Below are 23,379 nucleotides of genomic sequence, written 5' to 3'. Positions count from 1 at the left end.
CTGATCACTAACCCTGGAAAACAAAGAATCTCCATATATAAACAATGAATTACTTGCTTAGTTGTAAGGTAATATTGCAGACGGGCTGTTTAAATACATTTATGTCAACTACTATAAAAAGCGTCACTTGGAAAGTACAGAGATTGGCAGCTAATTCTGTAGTTGTGGTATCAGTTTATTTTCTTGGTAGCGTCTGTTGCTGTGCCTAATTAGTTAGTTGTCATTTGAATTTGAATGTGGCTGGCTGATAGTGAATTCTAGTCGGGATGGGTGTGGAAAGTTACCATTTATATGGCAGTAACTAAAGGCAGATCTCTTCATCTGCCTTACAAAGACTGAACAACCGTTTCTTAAGCGACTTGTGAATGTAGTATTATTGGAGACAACGTAAAGACTGGGTAAATATGGTATCAAAATTATTTTTAGTGCTTTGTGGAATTTATTTTTTAAACTCTAAGGACCGGGCATCTGGGTGGCTCAGTTGGTTAAGTGACTGCCTTCAGCTCAGGTCCTGATCCTGGAGTCCTGGGATCGAGTCCCACATCCTGCTCTCTGCTCAGCGGGGAGTCTGCTTCTCCCTCTGACCTCTCCTCTCACTCTCTCTCCCCCTCTCAAATAAATAAATCTTAAACTCTGAGGACCAACCACCAGGTGATTCTGAGGTAGACTGGACGGCTTCTAGTAAATGGATCATTAGTATATGCACAGGATTATTCCAGACTGCCTGTGAGACTGGGGCAGCCCTCTCTCATCTTTCCATGGGGCAGACTCTTAAGCTTGCTGACCATCCCAGTTGTGTAACAATTCCACACACCTTAAATTCTTCTTCCTTACGACTTGTGTTTAATTTACCTTTATATTACGAATTCTCAGTGCTGTGGGCGTCTCCTTAAGATGAAATAGGTGAAGTGAAGAAATCACGTAACAAAATACTAATTTTTTAAATTTATTTTGAAGTAATTTCTACATCCTGTGTGCGGCTGGAACCAGCAATCCCAGGGTCAGGAGTCGCGTGCTCCACCGACTGAGCCATCCGGGCGCCCCTACAATACTAGTATTTTATTTGTAAAACAAAACCATGACAAACCATTTTAGTCATTCTTGAGCTTTAATCATTTTATTTGGATTTGCCACTTGAAAACTCCAATTTTAGCTTTTTATGCTGTACATTATAAAAAGGATGCCGTAGTTTTTTCTTTATGTTATAAAGTATTTTATGGGTGTGGATAAGTTGTCTCTGTTGCTTGAATATCGTTTTCCTGAGCCACCGCTAACAGAGAGTATGAGGCCCGCCTGGAAAGGTACAGTGAGCGCATTTGGACGTGTAAGAGTACCGGAAGCAGTCAGCTAACACACAAGGAGGCCTGGGAGGAGGAACAGGAGGTTGCTGAACTGTAAGTAATAAAAGCATTGCCCTTCTAGCACCATCTTCATATTACTAGGAAGGGGGGCAGTATGGACAGTAAAACTATATTTAAAATGATGGGCATACATTGGACTATTTTACATGAGTACAATGTGTTGGGGTCTTAGTGCCTTTGCTTAGTGGCATTTTGCTGGTAACAAAGTATGTGGGATATATAGTTGTGTACACTTACTTAGCTGCTCTTACGTGTTCTTGCTCTATTCTTTTACCTTGAAAATACTCTGGAAATGTAGTTTTTGTTTTAAAGAGAGCGAGTACATGCGTGAGGGGTATGGAGGGGCAGAGGGAGAAGGAGAGAATCTTAAGCAGGCTACATGCTCTGCACAGAGCCCAGTGTGGGGCTGGCGGGGCCGGTTCTCACAACCCTGAGATCCTGACCTGGGCGGAAATCAACAGTCAGGTACTTAACCGGCTGAGCCACCCAGGTGCCCCTGGAAATGTGGTTCTAGGAGAGGAAGTTGATAATCTAGAAGTAATACAGAGGCAGCAAATCAGAAAGATTTCTTTATTTTGTGGTCATTTGAAATTTAGGACAGTCTTTCAGTAGCTGTCAAAAATAAATACATGGTTTGAAGACAGTTTATCTAAATAGGTTAAGCCTCTGCCTTCGGCTCAGGTCATGATCCCCGGGGTCCTGGGATCCAGCCCGGCATCTGGCTCTTTGCTCAGTGGGAAGCCTGCCCCCCCCACCCCGCCTGCCTCTCTGCCTACTTGTGATCTCTCTCTCTGTCAAATAAATAAATAAAATCTTAAAAAAAAAAAAGAATGTAAACAATATACAGGGACCCCTGGGTGGCTCAGCTGAAGCAGCTGCCTTCGGCTCACATCATGATCCCAGAGTCCTGCGTTGGGCTCCTTGCTCAGCAGGGAGCCCGCTCTTCTTCCCCTGCTCTCGCTGTCAAATAAATAAATAAATAAAAGGTTAAAAAAAAAAAAAAAAAGAATGTGAGCAATACAGAGCTGATATAAAGATCTGAACGTCACAGTCCAGCCTCACTGCCCAGAAGTAACTGTGAATAGTGACCTTTGAACCCTGGTGACTGGGAGGCTTGCTGGAGAGCGGGCTTGGGTAGGGGTCAGGAGAGGCCTCGTGGCCGAGGGCATCTTGGGGTGGTGCTTAAGCTGGGAGGGAGAGGGGTAGGGAGAGGACAAAGGTAACAGCCTTGACAAAGGCGGAGAGACTTCTGTTGGTTGGACTGGGGAATAGCAGATAACTCCGTAGGTAAATTGTAAGGCAGTATGATAAGAGATTTTTAAGGCTAGCAGTCAGTTGGAGGAACATTTTTGGGTCTGAACGGCGCAGAATGACTGGGAGTATCCCGGTTGTAAGCCTGATAGGCGGCCTGCAGTGCAGTCCACATGGCACCCCTCATTTGTTGCTGTGGGGTATGTTAATGAAAATTCTTCCTTTAGTTTATTGAGTGAAAAGTAGTACTTCATTGTTCTGCTTTTGCAAGGACTTTGGGTTCAAGTTATGCTTCCATCTTGTTAACCCTTCCTGATTTATTTCCCTTATTCATAAAGTGGAAATTCTAGATACCTCACAAGGTATTGTGAGACCTTTTAATGAATGTGAATACATAGGAAAAAATTCATTGATTGAGACTTAACACAAATAGAATCAAGATTTGGGCTTCTGGCAAAAAAAAAAAAAAAAAAAGGTGGGGGTAAGGATATGAGTAAATAATTCACACCTAAAAAGGGAAATCTCCTATATAAACAAATGGGGAAATGTTGAGCCTTACAGATGATGTGCCTATTAATTTTATTTTCCAGATGAGAAAATTAACCTGGGTAGGCCCATCTGACAGAGGTTCTTAGCAGTTCCTCCTTCGTCCTGCGTGCCACATGGTTTTAAAGCTTTGTTTTCCCCAGTGCCTGCTTGTATTTGCCAAAGAAGTGTTTGCACTAACTTGAATTAATTCTCTAATAGGTTTTTCTGCATTTTCTTGGTAACTAATAACATGTTTGTTTAGTTTGAAGGAGGAGTTCCCGGCCTGGTACGAGAAACTTGTTCTGGAAATGGTTCACCATAACACAGCCTCTTTAGAGAAATTAGTAGATACTGCTTGGTTGGAGATCATGACAAAATACGCTGTGGGAGAAGAGTGTGATTTTGAGGTAAGCCCATGTTTTTTTGGGTATGATTTGACTCACTAGCCGTACATTAAGATTAGAGCTTCCAGCATAGATCACAGAGTGTGGTTCTGTTTGTAAAACTGTGCTATGTTTGAAGTCTGCTTTCCTTAGTATCAGATATTGTAAGGAACTGTTAGGAACTATAGTGTAGGAAGTATAACAAATTTTAGAACTGTATTCATTGTTGGGAATGTTTAACATTATGTTAGTATTACGGTAATTGTTGGGGCACCTGGGTGGCTCAGTGATTTAATCATCTGCCTTTGGCTCAGGTCATTATCCCAAGGTCCTGGGATGGAGCCCCGAGTCCAGCTCCCTGCTTAGTGAGGAGTCTGCTTGTCCCTCTCCCTTTGCCCCTCTGCCCCTCCCCCCTGCTTGTGCACTCTCTCTTGCTAACATGCTCTCTCTATCTCTCACAAATAAGTAAAATCTTTTTTTTTTTAAATTATTATTTATTGGGGCACCTGGGTGGCTCAGTGGGTTAAGCCGCTGCCTTCAGCTCAGGTCATGATCTCAGGGTCCTGGGATCGAGTCCCACATCGGGCTCTCTGCTCAGCAGGGAGCCTGCTTCCTCCTCTCTCTCTGCCTGCCTCTCTGCCTACTTGTGACCTCTCTCTGTCAAATAAATAAATAAAATCTTTAAAAAAAAAATTATTATTTATTGACAGAGATCACAAGCAGGCAGAGAGGCAGGTGGGGGGGGCGGAAGCAGGCTCCCTGCTGAGCAGAGAGCCCAAGGTGGGGCTCGATCCCAGGGCCCTGAGATCATGACCTGAGCTAAAGGCAGGCTTAACCTACTGAGCTATCCACGCGCGCCCCTCTTTCTTTCTTTGTTTTTTTTTTTAACTGAATTTGTTTTTTAATTTTCTACTCCAGATAGTACCAGGGTAGCAATGATTAAAGTGAAAACTTAACACTAAAGAAATCCCTGTATAATCCTTTGAAAGCGTAAAGTAAGATTCAGGAGGAAGGTGACTAACATTTGTTAAATATTTGTACGTACTGGAAATCGGGCTGATTGCTGCCATAATATCTTGCAGAATGTGCACAAAAAATGTCGAGGTGGTAAACAACTCACCTATTTATCTGTTTTTTAAATTTATTTTTCTTTTTAAATATAAATTCAATTTAATGCACATACAGTGTATCATTAATTTCAGAGGTACTTTTGTGATTCATCAGTCGCATAGAGCACGCAGTGCTCATCCCATCGCGTGCCCTCCTCAGTGCCCATCACCCAGTTACCCCATCCCTCCACCCACCGCCCTGCCAGCAGCCTTCAGTTTGTTTCCTGTAGTGTAGAGTCTCTTATGGTTTTCTCCCTCTCTGATTTTGTCTGATTTTATTTTTCCTTCCCTTCCCCCATGTTCATTTGTTTCATTTCTGAAATTCCACATGTGAGTGAAATCATAGGATATTTGTCTTTCTCTGACTTAATTTCACTTAATCCTCTAGTTCCAGCCACGTCATTGCAAATGGCAAGATTTCATTCTTTTTTGATGGCTGAGTAATATACTCCATTGTGCGTGTGTGTGTGTGTGTTTGTGTGTGTACACACCATATCTTTATTCATCTGTCGACGGATATCTCAGCTCTTTCCATAGTTTGGCTGTTGTGGACGTTGCTGCTGTAAACACTGGGTGCATGTTGCATGTCAGGCTCAAATGTTGAGGTAAGGCTCCTGGCTGGCTCCGTTGGGGGAGCACGTGACTCTTCATCTTGGGGCCATGAGTTTAAGCCCCATGTTGCCTGTAGAGATCACTCAAAAAAAACACCCAAAAACTTAAAATATCTTGTTCAGATTGATTTTTTTCTTTTTTAAAGATTTTATGTGTTAGAGAGAGCGAGCCAGCACAAATGGGAGAGTGGCAGGCAGAGGGGGAAGCAGGTTTTCTGCTGATTGGGGAGCCCGATGTGGGACTCGATCCTTGGACCCTAGGATCATGACCTGAGCTGAAGGCAACCCCTTAACCAGACTGAGTCACCCAGGCGTCACCAGATTGATACGTTTTAGTTAAGAGTGGTTTCGGCTGTATGGAACGAGAAATAGCTGACTAGCAGGGTCAAGTACTTCTCAAAGTTGAGCCTCAATGAAATCACTTGGAGGACTTCTGAAGACACATTCTTGGGCACCATTCCCTGACAGTTTGGTTCAGAAGGTCAGAGGTAGGGCCCAAAAGTATGCACTCTGACCAGCTGCAGGGTGTGATGACCACACTCTGGGGACATGCTTTGAGTAGTCTTGGCTTGAGCAGTGAAGACCTTTAATTGTCTCACCATAGCAAGTCTTAGGGGCAGGTGGTACCAGGTTTGGGATAGAGGCTGGGTAGTATTGTCAAGGACCTGTACTTCTTGTCTTTCTGCTCTGCTCTGTTCAGTGTTTTGAGTTGTGTCCTTAGCTTTGTTACCTCTCGGTTGTGAACTTGAGATTGTGTTCAGAGTGAGAAAGTGCCTACCTGAGCGTCATAAGAAAACTTCACCAGAAGCACGCACTTGACCCTCACCCTTACTGTGGTGGGTTACTGGCTAGACTGCGTCTGTGTAGCCGTCCCGAGCTGCACGGGGGCTGGGAAAGTGAATATCGCCTTTTCTTTTTTCTTTGAGATTTTACTTATTTGAGAGAGAGCACAAGAGAGAGCATGAGCTGTAGGGAGGGACTGAGGGAGGGGGGAAGGCAGGCTCCCTGCCAAGCAGGGAGTGTGATATGGGCTCGATCCCAGGACCCTGAGATTATGACCTGAGCTAAAGGCAGACACTTAACTGACTGAGCCACCCAGGCCTCCCCCTGATTTTTTTTAAAAGCCTCAGAAAAAGGCGGCCTGGCAAGAGAAAGGAGGGAGGGGAATGGCTTAGTAGCTTAACAGTAGCCAGTAATTACGTGTTTGGACAAGGATTCAAACTTCTGTCTGTGTGGTTCCAAAGTTCTTGTTCTTTTCCCTAATTTACTTTGACTCTCTGGAGCTCCTAGCTAGTTCTTTTTCTGTTTGTAACGTCTGTGGGTTTTAATCACATACTTCACATTAGTCAGAGTCCTGGCAGGAAACAGATGGCATATTCAAATGGTGGAATTGAACTGAATTGAATTAAGGGACTGTGGACGACAGACAACAGTGTGATCTCGGTTAAGGAAGACTGTCAAGGAAAGGTTAAGTACCCAATTGTTACCAACAGTAGAGAGACTACCACTCCTAAACCCCAAAGAAACAAGGGAGTAAGTGGGTACTGGAACTAGAAGAGAGTGTGTCGTTGTAGAAGAGTACTTTGCTAGTAAGATGTAACCCGTTTTCTAGGGAGACAGTCAAGGGAATAAATACCCCAACGTCACTTTTCCTCTACCATTCATCTGATTTTCTGCTCTTGCTTCCTGTGGGTTGAACTCACCAAAATCTAGACGGCAAGGGAGCCCTTTGGTGTTAGAATTTATGAGATCTGCCTACGGTAGAAGTTAGGAGAAATGGATAGCGCTAAACAACCAGACAACTTTTTTTTTTTTTTTTTTTTTTTTTTTAGAAAAAATAGGTCTTGAAGCGTTGACCTTGGATTCTACCTTAAGAGATAAGAAAGAGAAGAGCAAATTAAATCGAAGAAAACAGAATAAGAAAGGATTTAGTAAAGATCAAAGTAGAAATTAGTAAAATAGAAAACAGGAAAATCAGTGATACCAGAGGCTGCTAATTCAATAAAATTAATAAACCTTCAACCAAACTTCCAGGAAAAAAAGACACACAAATTAACCAACATGAAAAATTAGGTGATACTTATAGTCTACAGATATTGACAGGGTAATAAGGGAATATCATGAACATTTTCGACACCAATAAATTTGACAACTAAAGTGGACAAATCCCTTGAGAGATACAAACTACCAAAACCCATTCAACAACAAATAATACAAACCTTAATAGTCCCTAATATAGCTATTAAAGAAATTGAACTTGTGATTAAAATTATCTTGACGAGGGGCGCCTGGGTGGCTCAGTGGGTTAAAGCCTCTGCCTTCGGCTCAGGTCTTGATCCCAGGATCCTGGGATCGAGTCCCACATTGGGCTTTCTGCTCAGCAGGGAGCCTGCTTCCTCCATTCTCGCTGCCTGCCTCTCTTCCTGCTTGTGATCTGTCAAATAAATAAATAAAATCTTAAAAAAACAAAACAAAAACTTGACAAAATTCCATGCCCAAATGTCTTCGTTAGTGAATTCTGTCAAACATTTAAGGAAGATACAATACCAATTCTATACAAATGTTATCAGAAAATAGAAGAGGAGAGGGAGGTGTGAATTCTTTGGAACTCATTATGTAAGGTCAGCATTTCCCTGATACCAAAACCATATAAGCGCATTAAGAGAAAAAACTATGCATTAAGAAAAAAAAGTCTGTGTTCACAAAACCCCATTGTGAACACAGATGCAAAATTTTCTAAGCAAAATTTTAGCAAATGAAATCCAGCACTAGGAAAAGGACAGTTTATCATAATTCAGTGGGGTTTATTCTACAAATGCAGAGTTGTTATAAATTTATAATTCTCCTTATAAACAGGATGAAAAACCATATGGTCATCTCATTTTATACACAAAAAAGGTTCAACAAAATCCAGCATCAGTTTCTAATAAAAACTCTCAACAAACTGCAAATAGAAATGCCTTCAGTCTGATAAAGGGTATTTACAGAATAATCTCCAGCTAACAACATACCTAATGGTAAAAGAGTGAATGTCTGCTGTTCCACTCCATTTAACATTATACTGGTGGTTCTAGTCAGTAAGTATGTCCGGAAAAGGAAATAAAGGGCATCTATATTGGGAAGGAAGAAATAAAGTTATCTTTATTTGCAGACAGTATGATTGTCTATGTAGAAAATCTCCTGGAATCTCCCATAAAAGCTACTAGAGCTAATTGAGTTTATGAGCAGGGTGGCAGGATACAAGATAAATAATAGAAAAACCAAACAATTGGAAATTAAAATTTAGAAAGATCAGTACCATTAAATATTTTTTATTTGTATGTTTTTGAGAGAGAGAGAACATGAGCAGGGGCGAAGCGCAGAGGGAGAAGCAGACTCCCTGCTAAGTAGGAAACGCGATGTGGGACTTGAACCAGGACCCAGGGTCATGCCCCAAGCTGAGGGCAGATTCTTAACCGACTGAGCCACCCAGGCTCCCAGAAAGATCAACCATTCATGGTAATGTCAAAAAATGTGAAATATTCTGGGAGTAATTTGATAAGAGATACATAAGATCCATACACTAAAAAGTATAAAATGTTCCTGAGAGAAATTTTAAGAGGACCTTAAATGATAGATATATCTTTGCTCGTGGATTGGAAAACTCGGTATTTTAAAATATCAGTTCTTCCTAAATTGACGTGTAGATTCACCACAATTACAATAAAATCCCAGCAGCTTTTCAACTGTACTCAAAAAATAATAATAAAATCCCAGCAGCTCTTCTGTAGGAATTGTCAAGCTGATTGTAAAGTTCCTGTGGAAGGGTGCCTGGGTGGCTTGGTCCATCTCTTGCCCCCCACCCCCCCAAAGATTTATTTATTTATTTGACAGACAGAGATCACAAGTAGGCAGAGAGGCAGGCAGAAAGAGAGGGAAGCAGGCCCCCTGCTGAGCAGAGAGCCTGATGCGGGGCTCCATCCCAGGACCCTGAGACCATCACCTGAGCCGAAGGCAGAGGCTTAACCCGCTGAGCCACCCAGGCACCCCCAACTTGGTTTTTGACTCAGGTTGTGCTCAGGTGGGGAGATGGAACCCTCCGCCAGGTTCCCTGCTCAGTGGGGGGAGTCTGCTTCCTCTGACTTCCTCTTCCATCGCCCCTTCTCCTTGGCTTGCATTCTCTCTCTCTCATTTTATTATTATTATTATTTTTTTAACATTTTATTTATTTATTTGACAGACAGAGATCACAAGTAGGCAGAGAGGCAGGCGGAGAGAGGAGGAAGCAGGCTCCCTGCTGAGCAGAGAGCCTGGTTGGGGGGCTCAATCCCAGGACCCTGAGATGACCTGAGCCGAAGGCAGAGGCTCAACCCACTGAGCCACCCAGGCACCCCCATTTTATTATTTTTTAAAGATTTTATATATTGGGGTGCCTGGGTGGCTCAGTGGGTTAAAGCCTCTGCCTTTGGCTCGGGTCATGATCCCAGGGTCATGGGATCGAGTCCCGTATTGGAGACTCTGCTCAGCAGAGAGCTTGCTTCCTCGCCTCTCTCTGCCTGCCTCTCTGCCTACTTATGATCTCTGTCTGTCAAATAAATAAATAAAATCTTAAAAAAAAAAACAAAAGATTTTGTATATTTATTTGTGAGAGAGAGAGAGCGAGAGAGAGCATGAGTCGGGGGGGAAGGGCAGAGAGAGAGGGAGAAGCAGATTCTCCACTGAGCAGGGAACTCCTGATGCAGGTCTCTATCCCAGGACGCTGGCGTTATGACCGAGCCCCAGGTGCCCCATACATCAATCTTTTTTTTTTTTTTTTTTAAAGATTTTATTTATTTATTTGTGAGAGAGAGAGGGAGAGAGAGCGAGCACAGGCTGACAGAGAGGCAGGCAGAGGCAGAGGGAGAAGCAGGCTCCCTGCCGAGCAAGGAGCCCGATGTGGGACTCGATCCCAGGACGCTGGGATCATGACCTGAGCTGAAGGCAGCTGCTCAACCAACTGAGCCAAATCAGTCTTTTTTTTAAAAAATTTTATTTATTTATACAAGTAGGCAGAGAGGCAGGCAGAAAGAGTGGGGCGAGGCAGGCTCCTTGCTGTTTAGAGAGCCGGATGTGGGGCTCGATCCTAGGACCGTGAGATCATGACCTGAGCTGAAGGCAGAGGCTTTAACCCACTGAGCCACCCAGGAGCCCCCGGATTTTTTTTTTTTTTTAAGTGGGCTGCATGCCCATTGTGGAGCCCAACATGGGGCTGATACTCCCAGCCCTGAGCTGAGATCAGAGTCGGATGCTTAACTGACTGAGCCACCCAGGTGCCCTCAACTACTGGTTTTTGATAGAGGTAGAAAGATAATTAAGTGAAGAAAAGATTGTCTTTTCAACACATGATTCTAGAATAATTGGATATCATTATGTATAGTTGAAATTTATTAATTTTGAGATTTTATTTTGAAGCAGTCTGCACCAAACATGGGGCTCAGACTCACAGCCTTGAGATCACGATTTGTGTGTTCTTCCTACCGAACCGGCCAGATGCTCCTGTAGAGTTGGTTTTCTTAAAAATGGAAATTCTTGAACTAACATATATGTCAGGTTAGTGTAGTGATTGCCTTTTGGCCTTAGGACATTGGTGTGTGAATCATGAACTAGATGGTGGTCACTTTATTTCTTAAGGTATCCTGTTTCGATTTAGAAGTCTGAGAAATGAAGTCGAAAAAAATCACTGCTTGGCTACTTCAGAGTTTGAGTGAATTTTTATCAGGTGAAGTGGGATGGATATTGGATAATAAATTCTAAACGTCTTTAGCTTTCTGGTTCTTACTGTTGTGATTCTCGCCCATCTCCTTTTAGGTTGGGAAGGAAAAAATGCTCAAGGTGAGGATTGTGAAGATTCATCCTTTGGAAAAAGTAGATGAAGAGGCCGCTGAGAAGAAATCGGATGGTTCCTGTGACTCTCCCTCCAGCGACAAAGAGAACTCGGGTCAGATTCCTCAGGATCATCAGAAGAAGGAAGCGATCGTAAAAGAGGATGAAGGAAGGAGAGAGAGTATTAGTATGTATGATATTAGCTTTCCTTAGTGAGTTGTGCTCTGTTTATTCTATACACAAATCTTTCTGAGTTCTCCTGCACTTAGATTTGGACTTGTTTTGTAGATAGCTAGACATGTTCTTGTTCATTTATGATTCCGAAAGCAAAATATTCAGCAAGTGAATTAAGATTTTAAACCCACCCCCCCCACACACAAAATATTTAAATCTCCCTGTACATTTAAGACCATTGGGAAGTCATTACCTCTGGCTGCTTAGAAATCTGTGTGCATGCACCTGTCTACCCAGGATGGGAAAGAAAGGTTTACTTTCCTTTTTTCTGAGTTGGATATGTGGAAGTGGGGGGATTGGCGTAGGAGGGGCTAATTCTAATTTCTGTTTCTTTTCATATTTTAAGCCAGTGTGGTGCTTTTAAGATACTTTTGTCTATATTCTGTAATTCAGGTCCCTCTCAGATGGGAGCTGCCAGAATTGTGAAACACTAAAAATAATTTTTAGGGACCTGGAGACTTAACCAGTGATGTTTTCAAAGTTGAGAAACTGAGACGTTGCTTACTGGGGAGACTTTTCAGCCTCTGAGGGCTTCGTTGTTGTGATTTTTTTTTTTTTTTAATTTGTGTAAATAAGGAATTTGACTAGATCCCTTCTCTCTCTAAAAATAGGAGCACTCAGAGTATGTGTTTATCAGTCCTTTCTCTGTGACTATTCGAGGATTAAACAGTTTTCCCTCATTCTTTAACTGTCACAAAGTTTGAATTAGAATATTACATTAAAATGTTCTGCTGTCTGCCTTCCATTCTGTTTTGTGTCTCTGGGGGTCTGGGATCTGTGCAGATGGTCTTAGAGGGCCATCCTTACCCAGTCCCAAGGATGCTTTGGAGATCGAGTAGCTGCTCCCTTCTCGCCGTTGATGCTGCAGTTCTGTTTTCTTCTCTACTGTATTACGAGTCCTAATGTTTCTCTCTTCTTTTGACACTGAAGCTTTATAATATGTGTGTTACAGTTCCTGCTTTGGCTTGTTGTTTTGGGTAGGTGTTGGCAGATCTGTCTTCTAACACTTCTTTTCTTCTAGAATGGGGATCATTGGAATACCCGTGATATGTTACAGCTGTTAGTTTTATACCTTAAGCATTGTGTAACAGGAACTGCTGGGTTTAGGCTTTGGCTTATTTTTTAGAGTGTGTGCCTTAAGTGCAGATTTTAATTACTGGAATGTAATGTTATTGCTACTATGTTGATAAGAGTAGTAGATAAGAGTAGAATTAATATTATGGTATATTTGCATTTCTTCAGGGGAAAAACTCATTAGAATTTCCGTAGAAATATGAGAGGCAAATTCTACTATGCAAAATATTTTCTTAACCATGTGACCTTTCCTTTTACTTTGTGAAGGGAAGCAGGAATTTTTCAGGTTTGTGTTTCTAACCTCCCTCGTAGGATTCTGTTCGCCATCTTAGAAGGGAGCTCTCTTTTCTCTTGGCCAAGATACTTGTGCTTTGAATACCATTCCCTCTGGGGCACCTGGGTGGCTCAGTCGGTTAAGTGTCTGCCTTCAGCTCAGGTCATGATTCAGCGGGTCCTGGGATCGAGCCCTACATCTAACTTCTTGCTCAGCGGGAAGCCTGCCAGTTCCCCTGCTTGGGCGCTGTCTTTCTCTTTCTCTCTCTCTCTTTTATAAATAAATAATACTCTTTTAAAAAAAAAAGTGAATACCATTCCCTCTTAGTTTCTCAAGGTCTGGGTAAACTTTTATCATTCTACCGTACGCTGTTTTTTTTAAAGTAGGCTCCATGCCCGGCATGGAGCCCAGTGCAGGGCATGAAGACATGACCCTGAGATCAAGACCTGAGCTGATACCAAGAGTCGGACCCTTAACCAGCTGAGCCACCCAAGTGCCCATCTACTATACAGTGTTTTAAACTCTCTTTCTAATGGTTCTTCTCAGATTATAAACAAAGTCTCATTTTCTAAAAACAAAAACATATCTTCTCTTGATCCTGTTCTTTTTCTGTCTTACTTATTCAAGATAAGATTCTTGAGAATGTCGTCTCCACTTTTTTTTTTTTTTTAAGATTTTATTCATTTATCAGAGAGAGTGAGCGAGCACAGGCAGACAGAGGCAGAGGGAGAAGCAGGCTCCCTGCCGAGCAAGGAGCCCGATGAGGGACTTGATCCCAGGACGCTGGGATCATGACCTGAGCCGAAGGCAGCTGCTTTAAACAACTGAGCCACCCAGGCGTTCCTGTGTTTTACTTTTCTGTTCCAACAGACCAACACTGTTGGTCACTCTTGTATCTTTCAGCTTATTTGATACCATAGTCTCCCTGGGTTTCCTAACTACTTTTCTGGGAGGAGGGGTTATTTGTTTTTTGTTTTTAAGTGTCTTCTGCCTAACATGGGACTCCCAACTCATGACCTCGAGATCAAGAGTTGCACATTTTTTTCTGACATTAAATTATTTTTCATAGGATTTTGTTCTGCCTTCTTTTAATTTTTTTGTACAAGGGTATTGTTCTATTCATTCCTGCCCACAGTTTAAATTCTTAATCTCTATAAAGGCTGATGATTCCCAGACCCACGTCAGCTTAACTTCTTACTTCTAGACCCAGTCTTCACATGTATGTCCTGGGCAGTTTAAATTTAACACCTATAAGGGCGCCTGGGTGGCTCAGTGGGTTAAGCTGCTGCCTTCGGCTCAGGTCATGATCTCAGGGTCCTGGGATCGAGTCCCGCATCGGGCTCTCTGCTCTGCAGGGAGCCTGCTTCCTCCTCTCCCTCTCTCTGCCTGCCTCTCTGTCTGCTTGTGATCTCTGTCTGTCAAATAAATAAATAAAATCTTTTTAAAAAAATAAAAATAAATAAAAAAAATAATAAATTTAACACCTATAAGGCTAAATTGTTCATCTTACTCTTTATGTTATCTTCCCAAGGCACATCAACAAGAATTGTCCTGCTTTACTTTCTTTCTTTGACAGACAGAGATCACAAGTAGGCAGAGAGGCAGGCAGAGAAGGGGGAAGCAGTCTCCCCGCCGAGCAGAGAGCCCGATGCGGGACTCGATCCCAGGACCCCCGGATTATGACCTGAGCTGAAGGCAGAGGCCCTAACCTACTGAGCCACCCAGGTGCCCCATGTCCTGCTTTTCTTTCAACGTTCTCTTACTCAGTTAATGACCCCCCTCATCTTGGTCCCTAAGGCAGAAAACTTGGAAACTTAGCATTTCCACATCTAGTTGGTTACCAATCTTTCTTCTAAATTAGCCTCTTGACTCTCCATTTGAACCTCTTGAACCTCCATTCCAGTTAAATTCATTCAGATGTTTAGTGCTGTTTCTTGTGATTCCCAATCTTTAGTCTCAGCTGACCTTTTCATTCATTTTCTAACTGCAGAATGTGTTTAATTTTTTCATGGTAGTGATCTTTCACACCATAGTTAGATGGAAATCCTTTGTTTCCTTAGTGCCCACCAGACACATTCATCTCTTTAAATGGCATTCATTGTTGGGGCTCCTGGCTGCCTTAGTCGGTAGAGCATGTGACTCTTGATCTTAGGGTTGTGAGTTCAAGTTCAAGCCCCCACATTGGACATGGAGCCTACCTTAAAACAAAACAAAACAAAAACAAATTATTTGTAATTTGGCCCCTTCTTAACTCTTTGGTTTGAAGTTTTTACTGCAGTCTAGATCATAGTCCCTCATCCCGTTGCCTATAGTCTATAAACAAGTCTTACTTTTTCTTCCAGACCAAGTTAGACATTACTTCTCTTTCCTCTCACTGTATTTTTCTGTACCAATCTGTTATAGTAGTTTATCACATTGTACTGTAATTTTTGTAGACTCATAGACTATCTGCTTGAGGTAGGATTTTATAATTCATCTTTGTGCCCCATCATTCAGTGCTTAGTGTAGAGTAGGTGTTCATTAAGATTATGAGTAATGAATGAATGGATGAAATTAAAGACTTGTTTTTTTCACTAATTTTCTATTGATTTGATTAGATGACAGAGCACGTAGATCTCCACGAAAACTCCCTACTTCATTAAAAAAAGGAGAAAGGAAATGGGCTCCACCAAAATTTCTGCCTCACAAATACGATGTGAAATTACAAAATGAAGATAAGGTTAGTTGGCACTTTGTATTAAACCTTTTACACGTAAATGTTACTTCAGAAAATGTAGGGCTAGTTTTCTCGGAGAAAATGTGCTAAAAACAAATATGAATGAATGTGTTTCTACAACAAATTCTGAGGGGTTTTCTAGTCTTTGTAATTATGACCTTAAGTTAAATTGTATTTTTTCTCTAAGAGATAGCATGCTTTTTTCCTTTTAATATGATCATAATTATTAGGGTGTAAAAATAATTTGCATTTGAGCTTCAAGCTGAGTTTGAAAAATAAGAATCAGTTCCCAGCAGTTAAGGACTTTTCCCCAGGTAATAGCTCTTCCCAGTTAAAAATAAAGCAATTTGTAATATACTTAAACTCAGAAACCGAGTCAGTTCTAATCAGTGCTTTTACAAGGAATTTATGAAGCTACTAATCTAAAATAGTAAATACCTTTAAAATGACTTAATGCTTTGTTTTACTGGTTTATTGATCCAGAGTCATGATACACCTTTTAAAAATTTATTTGTTTGTTTGTTTGTTTATTTATTTTAGAGAGGTGGGGTTGGGGGTTGCACAGAGCAAGAGGGAGAGAGTCCCAAGCAGACTCTACACTGAGCTCAGAGCCCGACATGCGGCTCAGTTTCGTGACCCCGCAATCGTGACCTGAGCTGAAACCAAGAGTTGCATGCTTAACTGACTGACCCACCCAGGTGCCCCTGGTGGTTAGCTTTTAAATAAAAATAGGAGTATTCTGTATGTACTATTTTGTAGCTTGATTTTTTAAATTTAGTATGCGGTAAACATCTGTGAGGTCATTAAATTTTTCCCAAAACAGTGTTTTCAGGTTGTAGGGTGTATGATAGTCACCAGGAGAGTTTACTAAAGATGTAGATGCCCAGGCTATGCTGCCAGAGATACTTCTGATTCAATAAGTTTGGGGCCCAAACATCGGCATTTTAATAACACCCTAGGTGATTCTGATAAATTTGTCCTGATTAAGAAATGTTTTTCCCCTAAGGTTGTATATATTATAGGTAATATATTTTATGGTTATATATGTTATGTGCAGTATATTACATATATTTATATGTATATAATGGTTGCCTTCATTATATGGATATATTTTAATTTAAAAAATGATTCCATTGCTGATGTACCTTTATGTAATTTTCCCTTCTTTTTTTTTTTTTTGTTTGTTTTTTGTTTTTTTCATTTTATAAGCAGTTGGTGATGACTGTTCATTTACTTCTAAATTGTTGGGTTTTTTTTAAAAGGTGTTATTTATTTGACAGAGACTGCGAGAGAGGGAACACAAGCAGGGGGAGTGGGAGAGGGAGAAGCAGGCCCCCTGCCAAGCAGAGAGCCTGATGTGGGGCTCGATCCCAGGACCCTGGGAACATGACCTGAGCCAATGGGAGACATCTAACGATTTGAGCCCCTTACTTCTAAATTCTTAACAAGAGGAATTGCTTATTCAGGGGCACCTGGGTGGTTCAGTCGGTTAAGTGTCTGCCTTCTGCTCAGGTCATGATCCCAGGGTCCTGGGGTCAAGCCCCTCATCAGACTATGTGCTGAGTCTGCTTCTCCTTCTCCCCGTGCCCCCCTCCACCCCACTCATGCTCTCACTCTCAAATAAATAAATGAGATCTTTTTAAAAAAAAAAAAGAGAAATCGATGGTTCAGTGGGTATGCACATTTTTAGGACTTTGATACATACTGATAAATTGTGTAGGGATATGTTTAACATTCTGTCTCATTTAGCTTATAGTAGCCGTATTTTATAGAGGGGATTATGAATTTTCTGGAGAGTACATAAATCTTTGTTCTCAGTAGTTAATTGCTTATTACCCAGTGGTAAGTTATTTGTATTTGTTCACCTAGATCATCAGTAATGTGCCAGCAGACAGCTTGATTCGTACAGAACGCCCGCCAAATAAGGAGATACTTCGATACTTTATACGGCATAACGCGTTACGGGCCGGTACTGGTGAAAATGCACCATGGGTGGTAGAAGACGAGTTGGTGAAGAAATACTCCCTCCCTAGCAAGTTCAGTGACTTTTTACTTGATCCATACAAGGTAAGGTCACTCTAATTTTCGAACAGCAAGATAGAATACTTTTAGATTAGTTTGTTTTCTCTGGTAGCTCCATTTAGATTAGATTGTGAGCTTTTAAAACAGAAAATGGATTCAGAAATTTTCACATCTGTCTGTTTTATGTAGGTGATGATGTGGGGTTGGTATTGAATATCTCCCCTAGTTTGATGTATGGTTTTTATAATTGTGGTTGCATAATTTAAAAAAAATTCATACTTTTTTGCTTCATACTTCTTGGAATGAGGTATGGTATAAATAGAAAAAAAACCTGAATTTAAATATCAGATAAAATGATCAAAGACACCAGCAGCCTTGAAAAAGACTTGAAATGAGTATTACTATGTGTGACAGATTAGTAGAAAATCTAGCATTTCCCTCTTTTTTTTTTTTAAAGATTCTATTTATTTATCTGTCAGAGAGAGAGCGAGCACAGGCAGAGAGAGGCAGGCAGAGGCAGAGGGAGAAGCAGGCTCCCCGCCGAGCAAGGAGCCCGATGCGGGACCTGACCCCAGGACGCTGGGATCATGACCTGAGCCGAAGGCAGCTGCCCAACCAACTGAGCCACCCAGGTGTCCCCTAGCATTTCCCTCTTAAGAATGTGTTGGACTTTCTTCCGTCAGTCAGCTCATTTGATCTTCAAAACATTTCTTATGAAGTCGTGGGGGTGGGGAGAGTGTGTGTGTATATGTGTGAGTTTAATCTTATTTTCCAGATGCAGAATCTGAGGCTAGTCTAATTAGAACCAACAGAAAGTAAAATGACAAAAGCCAAGACATTGGCCTCAGATTTCTTTCTTTTTTATTTATTTATTTATTTATTTATTAAAAGATATTTATTTATTTGACAGAGATCGCAAGTAGGAAGAGAGGCAGGCAGAGAGAGAGGAGGAAGCAGACTCCCTACGGAGCAGAGAGCCTGATGCGGGGCTCGATCCCAGGACCCTGGGATCATGACCTGAGCTGATGGCCTCAGATTTCTGATTGTCTTTTTCATCTCAGGGTTTCTCCAATAAGATCTTTTTTATTTCAGTAAGATTTTTTTTTAAGATTTTATTTATTTTTTGACAGAGAGAGATCACAAGCAGGCAGAGAGGCAGGCAGAGAGAGAGGGAAGCAGGCTCCCCCCAGAGCAGAGAGCCTGATGCAGGGCTCCATCCTAGGACCCTGGGATCATGACGCAAGCTGAAGGCAGAGGCTTTAACCCACTGAGCCACCCAGGGGCCCCAAGATTTTTTATGTAGGTTTTGAGAGTATTTGTGTTTTTTGTTGCAAGTTTACTGATTTGCATACTGATAGTTCACCTTGTTCTTAGTGGGGGGAATGGGGGCCAGAGCTGCTGATTCCTTAAGACCAAAGTCAGAGTTCCATGATTGTTTTTTCCCTTTCCTTTTCATTTTGAAAAAAACTAAGCACATCTGGTGTCATAACAACTAAGTTGCCTCAATTATTTTAGGTTCATTTTGCTGAAAAAAGTATATTGAGGGGCGCCTGGGGGTGGCTCAGTGAGTTAAGCCTCTGCCTTCAGCTCAGGTCATGATCCCAGAATCCTGGGATCGAGCCCTCAATTGGGCTCTCTGCTCGACAGGGAGCCTGCTTCCCCCCCTCTCTCTGTCTGCCTCTCTGCCTACCTGTGCTCTCTCTCTGTGTCAAATAAATAAAATGTTTTAAAAAAAAAGTATAATGAGAAATAATTTTTTATTTATCCAACCATGGTTTAGCACTTAGCATGTTTTCTTACTCCAGACCAGCATGACCAAGCATTTTCTTCCTGTGCTCTTGAAATTTTCATTTGCATTAATAGAAATTAATAGACTTTTTCTGGATTAGGACTAAAGTTTCTATGGAACTTTGGTAAACCTAAATTTTATTTATTCACTGAGAGGAAATTTTAATTCTTTGTCATTTTATTGCTCTAGAGTTTTGGAGCTGTGATAACGGCTTTCAGTGGTTACAACATAAGATGATGATTATTAGTGTACGAAAATCCCATGCAGAATCATCTCTGAATGAGGTTCAGACTGTTGGATCATTTGAGTCCTTACATATTTTCCTCTTTTTAAATCTTACAGCTTTTATGTATTTTAGTTTAGGGATTCAAGTATATGAATAACATGAAAAAAAACAAAAGACTAAAAGAAGAAAAGCCAAGTATTATTTATGGGCAAAAGGTCTTTGGGGCTTACTGGAACAAAAAAGCTGATCCACACTTTTTGTAGGAGCCAGAGACTAGAATTTTAGGAACTTGTATCTTAAAAGGAGTTTCTGAAGAAATCACCTACTCTCAAATTTTCTACTTAGGGCTTAAGATACTTAATAGAATTTGGCTGTAATTAATATTGAGACTAGGAAGTATTAGCTTGTTTGGACTAAAGTGCTGTAAGAAGACAGTGAGTGATTCCCTTTAGAGAACTTGAGACTCATGTAAAATACCAGTCTACATAATAAATCTTATTCCCCAGTACTATTTGACATTTCCCTGATTTTGTCACCTGATTTTTGCACATAAGTTGTCTTTTTCCTGTTTGTAGTTTCCTTCCTTCCTTCTTTCCTTCCTAAGATTTCATTTATTTGTCAGAGACCGAGAGAAAGCACAAAAGGGAAGCGGCAGGCAGGAGGAAAAGCAGGCTCCCTGGGGAACCGCATGTGGGACTCAGTCCTAGGACTCCAGGATCATGACCTGAGCCAGAGGCAGAAGCTTAACTGACTGAGCCACCCCCGTGCCCTGTTTGTAGTTTTCTTAAAGAACTCAGAGTATCTCTGCCAGGACAGAATTTAGTCAAGAAAGATAAGTAGACCATGAAACAGTGTTTTGGATTTTTTCCTCATCTAAAGGAAATTTTAAGTCCTGCATTGAGGATTCAAGTTGATCACATAAAATCTGCCTTTCCCAAAGGCAGTAAGTCCAAAAAATTTTTTTCTCTCTTCATCTTCTCTTTGGTTTTCATAGAATCTCATTTGGTTTTCAGCCAGGTGCAGCTCCTGTGGAGAGAGAGGAGACATGGAGTTCAGGAAGCAAGTTCTGAGCAATAGTTTAGGGAAAGGATCGATGCGGACCCTAGGTTGGGAGAAAAGAAAGTTAGAGACTTGGAAGTTGGAGTGTTACCGGAGTAGGGCCTAATGGGATGATGAGAGTGTGTTTGTGGTCTTGTAAATTCTAGAACATAAATTCACTTGAAAATGAGAACTAGCTTACTCATTTTGTGTTCTGTAATATTTAGCACAGGTGTAACAGGTATGTGGCTGGTGCATTCATCTCTTTAAGTATCATTTGTTGAGAAAAAATGCAACAACAGTTGAGTTTAGGGATAATGACTTGGGGGAATGACCTACAAGGAATTTGTGCGGTAGCTGTCCTGTAGGGTGAGATGTGCCATTTTGGCTCGTTGCCCTTCGGTGGAATATATTGCAACTCCAGTGTTTTGTTACTCACGCCACAGTGTTTGAGCTCTTAATTTCAGGCTGCCGAATGCTTAGTAGGGAGGCTTTTGGATAGAGATGTAACAACTAAATATTACTTTTTTTTAAAGACCTTTGGAATCCTGCCATAATTTGGACTGCTTTAATATGGTTTTTAATGCACTTTAAGAACATCTTATTTTGAAATAATTTCATACCGAAAGACAAATTACTGTGAAGAATTTCTTCTGTATACCTTCAAGTGAATTTCCCAGATGTTAACATTTACCACATGTGTTTTATTATTTTCTCTCTTTTCAAACACACAAATTATTTTTTTCTGAGCCACTGAGAAGGCCCTTTCATTTGAATATATGGAATACTTTCTTTTTCTTGGTTTTTTATTTTTTAATTTTTTAATTTTATTTATTTGAGACGAGTGAGAGCATCAGCAGGAGGAGGGACAGACAGAAAGGGAGAGAATCTCAAGCAGACTTCAGGCTGAGCTCAGAGCCCATTGCGGGACTCAGTCTCATGACCCTGAGATCATGATCTGAGCCAAAACCAAGAGTCAGATGCTTAATTGACTGAGCCACGTAGGGAGCCCAAGCACAAGGCTATTTTCTAATGTAACTATAGTACAGTTGGCAAAACCAGAAAGTTAACATTGAAACAATACTGTTATCTGTAGTCCTTACACAAATTTTGAAAATTGTCCCAGCCCTGCCTTTTTAGCCAAAAAAAAAAATTGGTTTAGTTTCAGTGGGATCCAATACAGTATCATGTATTATGTTTCCTTGTTTTATTTTGTTAGGAGACTGATCTCTGATCGAGAGCCATCTCAGCTTTTCTTTGTCTTTCAAGAACCTTGACTTTTTTTTTAAGAATACAAGCCGATGACTTTCGTGTGATGCTTCTCAGTTTGTGGCTATTTCCATATGATTATATTCAGGCTATGGATTTTGGGTAGAAATGCCACAGAACTGGTGTGTTTTTCTTAGTGAATCGTATCAGAAGGCCCATGATGTAATTTTGTCTCGTTACTAGTGATGTTAATTATATATTTTTAAAGATGTTTATGTCTTCTAATTGTTTCAAGTAAGTGTTCATGGTTTAGATTTTTTCTTTAAATTGCCTTTTGATTTTTATTTATGAGTTAGAGACTAGAGCAGAAGCACTTTAAAAAACAAATTATGTTAACTTTAAAGCACTTAAAACCTGATTTACGGCAACAGATTTTGCATATTGGCTGATAAAGATATCTGGAGATGGAAGCAAGTCCACTCTGCCAGTGTTGCCTTGAAACTCCTACCATGGCTCCTTGGGTGAATGAGGAGAGTGCAGTAAAAATCAGAATAATAGATTGCCAAAGTTTTCCAATTCATGGTTTTTTCTGCTTATTGTTAAGTTAAATTTAGCATCTGAATGAGCTGCTGTAAATAAAGTTTCTTCATTTTTATCTTAGTAGATTTCCTTTCCTTATTTGTGGTGGTGGTTTCTTTTCAGGTGTGACAGGGAGCCAGGTGTAGAATTGTATACTCTGTTTTTCTTAATGGCTTTCATGTTGCTGAGTCATTCATAAATATTTTGTTCCTGTTTAGCATTTAGGAAGGGCCTTGGCCTAAAACCTACATACAGTACTGCTGTTTCGATGTCCATCCTTTTCTCCCTCCCTGTGCACTACGCTGGTAGATGACCTGTGCTGGGGGATAGGGGAGACCCTTAGCACATAAGCGGTTTTATACTTTTTCAGATCCCCCTGAGTCCAGCCATGCCGGCTCCCATTTGGCTGTGACCGCCCAGCATGCCCTATGCTGAGATGATCCAGTTACTGAAGGACTGCTCAAGCGGGGAGCCGGCCTGTTGGGAGGGGGTTGGGTGAGTTAATTTCTTTCATTTTTAAGAAAAAAAATTATGTGGTGTGGTTTGGCAAGAAAAACACACCTTATAAATAAAAATAGGTTGCTGGACCCTCTCGTAGCTGAGACATCCCAGCTTTTTCTTACATCATTTCTGCGTAATATGGTGCTTCTAAGTAGAAGAAATTGAAAGAACCTTACGATAATTTGAGTGACTTTTAAACAGGAAAGAAAAAAAAAAAGCAAATTACAAAGTGGCCCTTATAATAGATCCTATTAAGAGATAAGTGGTAAAATTGAAACAGACTCACACTAGTCTCCTTTTTAGTGATAAATTTCATTTTAGAATGACTTCAAATATAGTCTGTTATCCTGAGCATTAGAAGTATCAGCTTTATACTCTGAAGATGTTCCAAGGCTAGTAGAAGCACATATTTGTCTTCGATTTCTGTCAGGGTCGCTTTGGGCCTCCTCCTGTGATTTGTAGGGTGATTCCTGAAACACTGGTCTCTTTGGGGTATTGCTACCATTATTGCCCTTTAGGGAGAGTCCTACGTAAGTCATCTTTGCTTATTCATTTTAACATTTTGAAATCTAGTTCTGGGGAAACAGAACTAGGAAATTCTGCTTCTGGGGAAAGTATCCCCCAAGTTATGGA

General features: G+C 41.0%; 1 protein-coding gene across 1 annotated transcript in view; it reads left to right on the top strand.

Moving 5' to 3' along the window:
• The window catches only part of BAZ1B (bromodomain adjacent to zinc finger domain 1B), a 66,304-nt gene that overhangs the window by 7,317 nt on the left and 35,608 nt on the right, over positions 1–23,379 (top strand). Inside the window, exons 2-6 of the mRNA XM_044233853.1 lie at positions 1,278–1,394; positions 3,403–3,547; positions 11,070–11,271; positions 15,264–15,385; positions 17,252–17,449. Coding sequence (XP_044089788.1) covers positions 1,278–1,394; positions 3,403–3,547; positions 11,070–11,271; positions 15,264–15,385; positions 17,252–17,449 — 784 coding nt within the window. The remainder of the gene's footprint in view (positions 1–1,277; positions 1,395–3,402; positions 3,548–11,069; positions 11,272–15,263; positions 15,386–17,251; positions 17,450–23,379) is intronic.

This window comes from Neovison vison, chromosome 14 (genome assembly GCF_020171115.1).
Source record: "Neovison vison isolate M4711 chromosome 14, ASM_NN_V1, whole genome shotgun sequence".
Lineage (NCBI taxonomy): Eukaryota > Metazoa > Chordata > Mammalia > Carnivora > Mustelidae > Neogale > Neogale vison.
The sequence above is the reverse complement of the archived record's forward strand: the minus strand, read 5'-3'. Positions and strand labels throughout refer to the sequence as shown.